Source organism: Carlito syrichta, unplaced genomic scaffold (genome assembly GCF_000164805.1).
Source record: "Carlito syrichta isolate Samal-C Ts95f unplaced genomic scaffold, Tarsius_syrichta-2.0.1 Scaffold316282, whole genome shotgun sequence".
NCBI lineage: Eukaryota > Metazoa > Chordata > Mammalia > Primates > Tarsiidae > Carlito > Carlito syrichta.
Genome location: NW_007260378.1, coordinates 137,737 through 150,518, shown reverse-complemented (window position 1 = coordinate 150,518; position 12,782 = coordinate 137,737). Strand labels below are relative to the sequence as shown.

At 49.4% G+C, this 12,782-nt stretch overlaps 1 protein-coding gene across 4 annotated transcripts in view; it reads right to left on the bottom strand.

The window, feature by feature from the left end:
- The window catches only part of SGSM1 (small G protein signaling modulator 1), a 70,657-nt gene that overhangs the window by 37,171 nt on the left and 20,704 nt on the right, over window positions 1-12,782 (bottom strand). For 2 of the 4 annotated variants that reach the window (XM_021706997.1, XM_021706999.1), the window contains exons 8-11: window positions 7,848-7,915; window positions 6,528-6,691; window positions 6,230-6,362; window positions 1,626-1,790 (exon numbers count right to left, since the gene is read on the bottom strand). In XM_021706997.1, coding sequence (XP_021562672.1) covers window positions 1,626-1,790; window positions 6,230-6,362; window positions 6,528-6,691; window positions 7,848-7,915 — 530 coding nt within the window. The remainder of the gene's footprint in view (window positions 1-1,625; window positions 1,791-6,229; window positions 6,363-6,527; window positions 6,692-7,847; window positions 7,916-12,782) is intronic. The other 2 variants (XM_008074040.2, XM_021706998.1) reach the window with 1 other exon arrangement.

Sequence of the window (12,782 nt, the reverse complement as noted above, 5' to 3'; positions counted from 1 at the left end):
ACCAGGCTGGGCACCCAAGGCCAGGAGACCCAGTGGAGTCCCTGCTGATGGGAAAAGAGAGTGCCTGTGCTGTCCATGGTCCTGAGCACAAATCTGCTCCACCAATCAGGTCAAACAGAGTGGGGACCCACCAGAATCATGTAAAAGCCTATGGCTGCCCTACAACTCTGGCCTACTGAATTTAAACTTTCTGGACACAGAGCCCTCAAGTCTGCATTTTAAAAACAATTTTTCTGGGTGTGGTGGATCACATCTATAATCCCAGCACTTTGGGAGACAGAGGTGAGAGGACTGCCTGAGCCAAGGGGTTTGAAGCTAGCCTGGGCAACTTGGCGAGACCTCATCTCTATAATAAATAAAAAAAAATCACTGGGTGTGGCGGCACACACCTGTAGTTCCAGCTACTTGGAAGGCTGAGGTGGAAGGATCACCTGAGTCCAGCAGGTCAAGGCTGCTGTGGTCATGATTGTGCCACTGTACTTCAGCCTGGGTGACAAAGTGAGACTCCAACTCAAAAATTAATTTTTCTTTTTTATATAGCATCTACATTTCAGAGATCCTGGTCTCCTCTCTCTGGGACACTGGTGATTCCTGACCAACTGGTCTTAAAATACAGCACTCGTAGTTTCCCTTATTTTCTTTTGCTCCCAGTTTCATGGAAATGGTAGAGTCTATAAAACTACAAAACAAACATATTGGGACAGATGCATTACTATTTTGTAGTCAATAGTCCTGGCCTATCAGCGGTCCTAGACAGGTGAAAAAGTTCTATGGTCTCTAGGACAGGACTCAGTAAACTTTTTCTGTAAAAGGGTGAGGGGTGATTTTAGGGTTTGCAAGCCATTTGTTCTCTACCATAACCACTCAACTCTGTTGTCATAGTGTAAAAGTAGCCAGAAACAAATGAGCATGGGCACATTCCAATAAGACTTTACCCGTGGACATGGGAATGTGAATTTTCATTTTCACACGTCATGAAATATTATTCTTTTTTTATCACTAAAAAAATGAAAACCATTCTGAGCTCATGGGCTATACAGAACAAAGCTGGATTTGGCCCACAGGCAAATCAAGAGAGGTGCACATCTTTCCAGTATGCCATGGCTCCTGTAAGGACAATTGGTAACAGCCTGCCTCTTCCCTGGGGCTCCCAGGGAAGAAAAGTTGTGGACCTGCTCCTCTAGTCATCAGAGCTCAGTAGCTGACAGGGTCAGCCCCTATCCACCAACAGAGTAGGAAGCCTACAGAATGCAGTTCTTGCGGTTACCAAATGAACCTTGTTAAACTATCCCTTTTCATGCAGACACATCCATGAGGCAAGAAAGACCAGTCAGCCCCTGTAAAATATTCTAGAGAAACATCCCCAGTTCTTAGCCAATCTCAGGGAAGGACCTGACTAGGTTAGTCCTGTGTGGGGACCCTGGCTCCATCCAGTCCCTCACACTCATGGGTCTCCTTGCTACTGAACCCACAGAAGACCAAGCTGCCTTCTGCGGGGTGGAGGCTGGACAGCATTTGTCCATTTGTCTCCTTCCTCCATCTCCCTTGGGACCAGGACTCAAATGACAACATGGCAGAGGTGGCTGGCACCCAATCCCCAGGGAGTAGGGGATCCAGGACATTACTGGGAAGCTGTTCTTTCAGGCTTGGTGTGGGGAGGATGGCGTTCCATCTGGCTTGTGCCCAATGACTTCCCCTGGCTACCACCAGCATGGACTGGCCTGCGGGAACCATCGTCCAGGCAGGGCCCAGGGAGACGGGGGAAGTGCTGCCCAAGAGGTCGGGGCCAACTTGAGAGACAAAACAAAAGGGACTGGTGAGGTGGAAGGTCTGAGGTGGGCAGGACACTGAGACAACCAGAAGAACCAATTCCAGGGGGGCTCTAAGCACTGCTCTACATGGCTCCTATGTATTTTGTGTTCAGAGGAAGAAAGTATGCTGATATTATAAAGTGCCTACTATGTGCTAGGTCCCCGGCTAGAATGTTTGCCTTAATATCCTTAGTGTCCCCATAAGAGATGCATCCCGCAACCCCATTTTGCAGAAGAAACTGAGGCTCAGCATAATGACATAACTTAATCACCCAAAGCCCTGCCAGGCAGTAATAAACACCTCTAGTCTTTTTGACCGAAGTCCCTCTTCTTTTTCCACTGTCAACAGTGATCACGTACTGAGTGCAGGATCTATCATGAACCGCTTTCACAGATTAGGATGCTCAGACATGGAGAATTTAAGCAACGTGCCCAAGACCACCCAGCTGACACATGGTGAGTGAAGACTCCCACCCAGGGGAATTGACTCCAACATCCTGCTCAAACACTCCTGCTGTCTTCCTATTGGTTCTTGTCTCCCCACAACATCCAATCTCAATGGAGGTAATTTCAGTGATGTCTGGAGACGCTTTTTGGTTGCTACAACGTGAGGATCAACTGGATGTTCCCAGCACTGATCGGCTGGAGGCCAGGGACACTGCTCCGCATCCTACCATGCACCAGACAATCCCCACACCCAGAGTCATCCAGCCCCAAATGTCAGCGGTGCTGGCGATAAGAAGCCCTAAGCTAGACCAGTGCTGTCCCGCAGAAATGCAGTGGGGCCACATAGGTAGTTTAAAAGTTTTCAGTAGCTACATTAAAAAGGTAAAAACAAACAAGTGAAATCAATTCTGACAACATAGTTTGTTTAACCCAATATCTCCAAAGAGTTATCATTTTAACATGCAATCAAAATTAAATTACTAATGAAATATTTTACATTTTGGGGGGTACAAAGTCTTTAAAATCCAGTGTACATTTTTCTCTTCAAGCACATCTCAAGTGGCATTAGCCGCATTTCCAGGGCTTGGTGGTCACAAGTAGCTTACAGCTGCACTACTGGACAGTCCAGAGACAATCTCAGCAACAGAGGAGTCAGAAAATGCCCTTATCTGTCTGCAGACTGTCTAAATGCTTTAGAACCTGTCTTTGCCTACTCAGTACACAAGGGGCAGGTGAAAAACCCAGGGGTGGAGAACCAACTATGGGCACATCTTCCCTCCCATGGGGTGGAACACTGCTTATTATTTAAGGCAGTCATCTGCATTTCTTTTCTTTTCTTTCTTTTTTTTTTTTGAGTTGGAGTCTCACTCCGTCACCCAGGCTGCAGTGCAGTGGCACACTCACGGCCATCCCAGTATCAACCTGCTGGGCTCAGGCGATCCTTCTGCTTCAGTCTTCTAAGTAACTGGAACTACAGGCATGTACTACCACGCCCAGCTAAGTTTTTGATTTATTGTAGAGAGGAGGTCTCACCAAGTTGCCCAGGTTGGTCTTGAACCTGTAGGCTCAGGTAATCCACTCGCCTCAGCCTCCCAAAGTGCTGGGATTACAGGCTGAGCCACCGAGCCCATTCATTTTTTTTTCTTTAAAGGGACAGAGAGTAAATATTTTTGACTTTGTAAGTCATATGATTCTGTCATTAAACTCTGTCATTGTGGCATGAAAGCAGACACAGACTGTATGTTAATGAATGATGTGGTTGTGTTCCAATAAAACTTTATTTACAAAAACAGGCAAGGGGGCTGAATTTGACCTACTGGAAGGGGTTTGTTGATTTCTGATCTAGGCACTACTCCAGAAAGGACTTCATACCTCTCACAGACGAAAACTATTAAGACAACAGTTTGTGTTATGCTCAGGGCTCTAAGAAAAAAAAAAAAAAAAATCAACCAAGGATGGGCTTGCCATTTCCCTGGGCTGAATCTGACCTTGAGAATAAAGACAGTGAAACCACAGTGCCCTTGCTCCTGCCAGCCAAAACAAATACACATGAAGTGATTGTTAGAGACAAAGGCTCTGGAGTCACACTACCATGCTGAGAATGAGCTGTAAGACCCTGGGCCAGTTGCTTAGCTTTTCTGTGCTTCAGTTTCCTCCTTTGCAAAATGGGGGTTGGTGATGACAACGGTAACTACCTGGAAGGGTATGGTGGGAGTAAAATCAATTAAGACATGGACAGAGTACAGACGTGAGCCTGGTACACAGTGACACCCAAGACATGAGACCCACTATTGCTCACTGAGCACCGGCTGAACATCAGGCCTCATGCCTGGTGACCAGGTGTTTTATGAACAACCACACTGACCCTCAGAATAGGGTTCTGGTGGGAGTGTTGTCATCCACATTCTACAGACAAGAACATGAGGTCTGAAGAGGACAGGTCATGAGACCATGCCACAGTGGTTGAACTGAATACCATGATGTGTTCTTTGCTCTAAATCAGCGGTTCACAACCAGGGGCCATTCTGTCACCTCCTCCCCAGAGGACACTTGTCAATGTCTGGAGACTTTCCTGGTTGGTACAGCTTGCCAGGGGGGTGGGTGGGTGGTTGCCACTTGGCACCTAGTGGGTATAGGCCAGGGATGCTGCTCAATATCCCACAATGCACAGGACAAGGGATGATTCTGTCCAAAGTGGCAGGTGTGCCAAGGCTGAGATGCCTGGTTCTGAGTAAACTGGCATAGTTGGGGGTTCCTCCATGGCTGACGAGGATTCAAGTGCAAGAGGCAGTGAAACAGGGCAGGAAAGGCAGGGAGTTGGGGCTAGTTGCCAAGCAAGGACCCCTGGGGGGCAACTGTGCCTAACCTCCAGCAGGACCTTGGGAGACTGTGTGGAGCATGGCTTTGGAGTCTGTTCCCGAGGGGAGAGTAACCTGGGGGATTTATATACTAACTCCTGTCAGTTATGGGCTGCCCCGGCAGGCACTGATTCCCTGACACTTCCGATATGCCCCACCCATGGGCAGAAGGGACGCTGGTGGCCAGAGAAACTCCCCAGGCAGGGAGCTGGCAGGTGCACAGCACATGTGGAATGGGAAATGCCAAGGCTGTGGGTGGGCACAGCTAGCATCTGTTCTGCTGGTTCACATCAACCACAAGAGGATAACATGGATATTCCCCAAAGAAATCAAACAGCCAGTGCCCAGCCTGGAACCCAGCAGGAGTGTACACATGACTTGCTGGGTGAGAACCAGGGGCAAGTGTCTTTTGGGCAGGCAGCTTCGGGGATCCAGCCTTCTCTGACTAACCATTTCTCGAGTGGGGCATCTGAATTCACACCAGCCTTCACATGGGTGGGAAGCCCGGATTCTTGGGCAACTGAACTGAAGCCAGCTCTGCATCCTGGGGGATCGTACCCTCATTCATGCAGCCTTTTCAGCCTCGGGCCTGGAACAGCCTTGGTGTCTGACTGGGCCGTGGAAGCCTGGTTCCCTGTAGCGGCTGGTGGCCTCCGGCCCGGCTACTGGGCAGGAACAGGCTTGGCAATGAATTCTCAAGACACTCAGTAGCACTTATGGGATTCCAGCCTTGCAGGCAAAGACCTCTGCTCTCAAGAGAGCCTCGCCCTGTCCAGCATGCAGCCACTTAAGCAGAGAGAGGCTCAGAGTCATTACCCATCAAGTGGGAAAAAAACCACAGGGCTGCTGAGAGATAACTAAAAGGAGGCGATCAGAAGGAAGCTGCAGCTCAGTATTGATTCATTTCGCTTTCGTAGATACCCACACAGTGGTTCACGAATGCCAGGCCCCCATCCGAGGCCTCACACAGCCCCATGGTAACAATGATCTTAACAGCGAGTGTCCATTTGCAGAGCGTCTGCCTCATGCAGTCACCATGGACAGCCTGACACAGGATCGTCCCGCGTGCTGGTGCCTCGTGCTTTGCTTCCCATCCACTGTTGCGACTGCCACTTACTGAGGGCCTACTCCATGGGTGCTCCATTGACCAACTCATCAGCTCACTGAATCCTAGTGGCAATTAGTTGAAATGAAACATTAACAACTAAACGACAGCTGCCAACAATGGAGTGTTCTCTCTGTACCAAATGCCTTATCTCAGATAATCCTCAGTACGACCCTATGAAACAGATGCTATGAACTTCTCCATTTTACAGATGAGGAAACTGGGCACAGAGAGGCACAGAGAGGTGAAGTGACTTGCCCAGATTCAGTCAGGATTCCACAGCCCATGCCATCACCTACTGGCATCTGTAGCAGCCACACAGGCAGTGGCTGTGTATGTTCCCATCTGGGGGAAAACTGAGGTCTCCAAGATACTGACTTCTTGATTCCAGGTTCTCCCTTGCGAGTCTCAGACTCCAGACCTCCCGTCTTTCAGGTCCAAATGCTTGCAGTTGTTTTCAGGACCAGTTAGCAGGTGGCTCCCTGGGGCCCAGGGCCAGGGCAGCTTACCCAATTCTGACTGCATGCCAGGGTAGATGATCCTGAACACGTAATCCGTGGCCTCGTCATCTTCCTTGTCTGAGGACGTGGACTCAGCAGAACCCTGAGGGCTTCGCTTGCGCAGTTTTGGAAACACTTTGCCCTGAAAGAACATGTCCCAGTGCAAGGTCCTTGGGACACACCTGTTCCCACACCTGCACAGCCTGAGGGCCTAGTGTGGGGAGAGCTTGAGCCCACAAAGCTGCATGAGGGCCCAGAGTCAAGAACAACCTCCCCACCCCAACCTCCCTGCCCCATGGTCACTCACCTTCCCCCGCTGGGACCACAGTGGTGGATCCAGCTGCCCATGGGGCAGCAGCCCATTCTCCAGGCATGAGAGGAACTGCAGGAGGTGCCCACCCTTGGGGAAGTGGAAGGGTGGCCTCTGGATCCCGTCCTGGCTGACCAACACCACCGTTCCGCCGCTGTCCACTGCCACCACGACCAGCCGGAGAAGACCCAGGGGAAGTCACTATGAGGCATGGCGACAGGGCCCTTCCCACAAATACATCCCCCGGGGTGCCACGCCAGACCCAGGAGATCCCGCACCAACAGAAACATGCCCCAACACCATACACTCATCAAGACTCCTCTACAAGTTGACCTGACCTATTTTTGTATGGAGGCCTTGAGACATACCCCTTCTTAGGGAAGTAGTTGATCCTGGCTAGCATGTATGAGCATTTACTGAAAACAAACACAGCACATTAAAGGCACTGACTGTTTCACTGTAGTACTCACAACATCCCTGTGAGGCATATCAATGATTGCTTATTTCACAAAGCTCAGAGGGGCTAAGTAACTTCTTCAAGGTCACACAGCTGATCAGTGGCCGAGGCTGGCTCTCAATATCCAGGTCTGTCTCATTAAAAGGCTTCACCTGCTGGGCTTGGTGGCTCAGACTGTAATCCTGCGCTTTGGGAGGCCGAGGTGAGTGGACTGCCTGAGCCCGCGGGTTCAAGACCTGCCTGGGCAACTTGGTGGGACCTCATCTCTACAATAAATTTTTAAAAAGGCTTCACCTACTATGTTTTGTGCCTTTCCTAGGCAGGAGGGTTCACTGCTTGTTCTGACTGTACCCTCTGGCTTTAAAGCAGAACTGCAGTTATTAACCCTAGGACTTCAGAGCACTGACTTTGGAGTCATAAAGACCTGCCTTCCAGTCCAGGCTCTGGAGCTCACAGGCTGTGTGACTCTGTGCAAGTTGCTTCCTTGCCTCAAACGTGGGAATGACATCACTCTTATCATCGGGCCATCATGACAATTAAACAGCAGGCCTGTGAATACTTAGAGTTGTGCTTGGAGAGTTACAAGTGCTCAAAAAGTGTCAGCAACTAATGCCATGCATTTGATGCTAAGCCTTTAACACATGTCATTCGATCTGTACAGCAACCTCATGAGAAGGTGCTGCTAGGATCTCCATTTTACAGATGGGGAAATCGAAGCTTGGAGAGGCGAAGTCACTTCCTTGAGTTGCGCAGGCAATATGGGATGGCCATCCCATCATCTTTGATGCTAATGAAGGGGCAGGGGTGGACGCAGGCAAGGGAGCCAAGAGGAACATCCAGCCCCTTGCCGTCCCTCCTACCTTGCTGGTGGCAGTGCAGGTAGACAATCTCCTCCAGGCGGATGGTCATGGCATAGTCCCAGTAGACGCTGGAAGGGGAGGGTCAGGCTTGTGGGACACTGCCTGCCTGCCTCATGGTGGAGAGCGGCTCTGGAGGCGGCAGATCTGTGTCCCAGCCTGCCTAGACTCTGCCTCCTCTTTTCTTCCCCAATTTTCCAAGGGAACCAGGCTTCTCCACCCCCAGTCCCTGTGGCTGGAGTGAGGATGGCCATATCAACTCTCCACCCCGGACTCCAGGAATGGCCACCTGACTTAGGCCTGGTCAGTCAACCTGGTCCACTGTTCCAGTCACAGTGACTGGTGCAGGGATGGCTCCAGGACCCACACAGAACCAGTGAGGCTCAACTATTGGATTTATGTTGGGATGACTGGGAAGGAGGTTCCCCTTTCTACTGGAAAGAAGTGGTGAGGACAGAAGTATGGAGATGGAAGGGACCGTGACTAGGAATAGAGTCAACAGACGGGAAGGCAGAGTTAAGAGATGGAAAGAGTGCAAGTCCCCATCCTTCATATCCCTGGATCAACCCATGCCTGAAGCCACTGTCCCTGGATTTTTCAGTCCACATGAGCCAGTGCTTAAGTCAGCTTGAGATTATTTTCTGAAACTGACATCTGAGAGTCTTGACTAACTCAGACCCTAGTTCCACGCCACCCCATGTCCATGGGCAGGAGTTAGAATAGCCACCCAGCAGACTGGACTTCACAGATCCCAACAGTGTGACTTGAGAGTTTCTCTGAGTCTCAGTTTCTTCATATGTAAAACAGTGGCTATAATAATACCCATCTCACAGTGCATAGGATTAAATAGAACCAACATAGAACTGATACATAATAAAGTACATACTTTGGAAACAGTCCCTGTGACTATTTACTTAAGAGCTTCTATTTTCAGCTCAAAACTTGCTGGTGTCCTGAAACAAACTGCTTTTCCCATCAGAACACAATGGGAGATGGAGGCCCCAGGAACTCAGGCTTTGCAGGCCAGGGATGTGAGCCCAGATCTGCTTGAGGAGTCCTTGCTGCGGAGAGCAGAGGTGACTAACTGGAGGCCAACCCGGGATCTCTGCCATGTCTGTACTGAGGCCTCGCCTCCCTTGGCCTGCTCCCAGCCAGGACCCAGCATGTGGTGAACTAGTGTGGCCCATTCCTGTGGAACAAGGGACTCCTCTACAAGTCCACAGTCAATGGAGCTTCTCTGCTGACCTGGCTACACGTTTTTAGAATGGTGCTGTGTCCAAGACTCCCTGTCCCATCGTCCTCCACTCCCCCCCAGCATGGCAGTCAACAGTCTCTCCCTGTCCACTCTTGCCCTCCTCACCCTGCTTGGATGCATCCCCAAGAAATCCCTGCTCCTCCGAATTCCATCTTGGTGCCTGCTTCTTGGAGGACCCAGACTCACACAGCCTTCAAGGTCAGACAATGTCCAAACCTCACTTCCACCACTGACTCTGGACCACTCCTGCTCATTGCTGGGTCTCAGTTTTCCCAGCTGTGAAATGAGGAAGTGGAATTGGAAAACTTTTCAAAGCCCTTCCTGTCCTGTCTGTACCAGAGTCAGCCTCACCAGGGTCCTCAAACATGCATGTCTTTTGAGGACAGTCAAGGACACAAGAGTAGCAGCCTCCATGGAGATGCTCACCTGTCCAGTCTAGCCATTGTGTCCCTCCCTGGGCTCCAACTGCCCAATGTGCCAATTATGCAGAGCTGCAACCACCTGTCTTCTCCTCGTACTCTCAAGAGGGTGCTAGAGAGGACTTGGTTTCATCCACTGCTCCATGATGCCCAGAGAATGTTCCGGGCGAATAGTGAATGCTGAACACTAGGGTTTCCAGTGAACAACGCCACCCTCCAGCCACTACCAGCCACCAGCAAGAAGTAGCTCTGTGGCCTTGGTTCCTTTGGACACGTGGAGATGATACCAGCAGCCACTACAACTGAGAGTCCCATCCAGGTACCAGGCTCCCTGCTAAGGGCTTTCCAAGCATTTTCTCTTCCATGGGTTCTCTCCATATATCTACGCAGATGTTTCATGACTACACCCCCGTTTTACAGATGAACAAACTGAGGCTCAAGGAAGTGGAATTGATTGTCTAAGGTCACACAGCTGATAAGGAGCAAGGCCTGGGTTTCTGGTTTTGCTTTGCATGTTTTAGCAGTCTGAGACATAATTTGTACAGCGTAAAAGTCACTGTAAGTGTACCATTTGGTGAATACGATGAGCAAATTTATAGATTTGGGTAACCATCACACAAGCCAGTTTTAGAACATTTCTATCACCCTGCTAAAGACCTCCCCTGCCTGTTTGCAGTCAATCCTCTGTTTGCTCCTCCCATCCCCAGCCCCAGGCAACCACCAACCTGTTTTCTGACTCTATGGATTTTCCTTCTCTAGACATTTTATCTAAATGGAATCATACAATATATGGCCTTTTGTGGCTGGCTTCTTTCACTTGGCCATAGTCATAGTTTTTGAGGCTCATACACGTTGGAACATGTATCAGTCTGTCTTCTTTTTTATTAGCAAGTCATGTTCTGTTGCATGGATAGACCGCATGTTGGATACCCACTCTTCAGCTGAATGACATCTGGGCTGTTTCCAGCTTTGAACTACTAGGAATACTGTTGTTATGAACATCTGTATCTAAGTTTTTGTGTGGGTGGGCATAAGTTTTTGTTTCTCTTGGGTAGACTCCTAGAATTGGAATTGCTGGGCCATGCAACAAGGGAATGTTAGAAGAAACCGCCATAACAGCAGGTGTGAGGGTGCCACTGCTCTCAGACTGCCAGCAAGCCCAGCCTGACTCCAGAGCCCAGACAGCAACCACTTGGGTGGTGTTTCCTCTCTAACATTAGGAACCAGCTGGGGGGGATGAAGGTCATAGTTGCGCAAAAGTGAGGGCTGGCTGTGGAGGACAGAAGCACTCTTGCACCTGCTCAGACAAGGATTTATCTTCATTGCCCCTTGGTCTCTCCAGGGATACTGAGCCCCTGGGCATCCTCCTTCCCCATATGCTAACTCCCAGATTTCTGATCCCTGGCTGTTTCCCTCCCACTGAACCCTGGGTTCTGGGTGTGAATAACAAGGAGAGATGGCTTCAGAGCATTCCCAGCCCCTGGGCAGTGACCTCGGAAGTTCAGATTCAGCTGGGACTCTATATCGAAGTACTTTTGACGTGCCTGTTCACAGAGGACTTGATGATGCAGAAACACCCAGTCCCTGATGATCTGAGCTGGAGGTGGGCGTGACAGTCATTGTATCCAGTGCCTTTCCCCAAACATTAGCCCCAAAGATTTCCTGCCCACGTAATCTCAGGCTTGAGTCCAAGCAACAAATGGGGTGCTGTAGTTGTTTAAAGCTTTGATATTGGGTGGAAGACACTTCATTGTTTGGAAAGCTCCTGCAGACCCTCTGGAAATCTCTTGAATTTGGAGGAACCCATCTTGTCTTACTCCCTCATTTGATAGAAAGAGAAAACTGAGGCCCAAAGGGGTAGAGTGACATAATCCAGGTCATTCAGCCAAGTGAGGGCAGAGCAAGGACTTGGTCCCATAACATATTGTCTCCCCCAGCATAGCGTAAGCTCAAAGAAGGTACAAACTTTCCTTTTCTTCAACTGCTACTTCCCTTATGTCTAGCACAGAGCCTAGCACAGGGTAGGTGCTCAGTAAGTATTGGGTGAGTGAGCTCAGGCCCCCTGACTTCTCTGCTTCATTTCACAAAGCTGACCTGGGCACCTACTATGTGCTGCAATCTGTGGCAGGTGTTGGGGAGAAATGTGAGCAAGACAGGACCCTTGCCTTGGAGCACTGAGATCTCAAGGGCGAGACAGAAGGCAAAACACATAAACCCAGACTGATCATATGACTGCAGTTTTGTAAAGGTTTGAAGGGGATTCAGGGCTTATGTGATGTGAATGCAGCAGGAAGTCAGGAAGGCTCCACACCAAGGCTTAAGACAAAGAGGCTGAGCTAAGGTTCCTGGCCAAGGGCATCTCCACGACCTCTACCTGGCTCCCCCATGAGGGTTTCTTGATTCGAAACTCCACAGTGGCTGGAGCTGAATTGTCAGGCCCAGCCTAGGACCAACTGTTCCACCCACTGACCATCTCTGAGAATAGATGGTGACCCCCTGAGCAGGAAGTGACCAGCTTAGGGAATAATCACTCCAAGGCCTGATATGAATCTCACTGAGGCTTCACACTAAACAGAACACAACATTAAAATAATGTTCTCGTGAGGTTTCTTGGAAAGAATCCTTATTTTCTTTTTAGAGATACACATAAAAATATTTACAGGAGAAATCATATAAGATCTGTATGTTGATTCAGAATAATATATTGGGGGAAGGTATGATTGATAACCCATTAGGGTTGGGTGATGGATACCTGAGTTCTGTCTCTGTCTCTTTATGTTAAAAATTCTTCATCATAGAAAAAGTAGAAGAAAAATAAGATTAGATGTGGACTTGGGGCAGCAAAAACCATTGTTCCTCCCCCTACCAGCAGCTGGCTCCTAAAGCTGAAATGTTTGGGCTGGGCCACACCTCTGCAGTGTGGCTTCCTTAATACTCAGTGATCTATCACAGAAACAAAGAACTGAATATCATGTGTTCATTCTTACTCATAAGTGGACCCTGAATATTTAACATAATACTATAAGAAAGGGACTGAAACTGCAGGAAATGCCGGGGGGTGGGCACATAATATCAATAAGGGTACCTGATCTCAAACCAGGTGAAGCAGGGACCAAAGAGGGGCCCAAACTTTACCTGTATGATGACCACTTGTATACTTAATCCTGATGTGTACCCCACATCTTTAAAATTAAAATAAAAGCCGGGCTTGGTGGCTCAGCCTGTAATCCTGTGCCTTTGGGAGGCTGAGGTGAGTGGATTGCC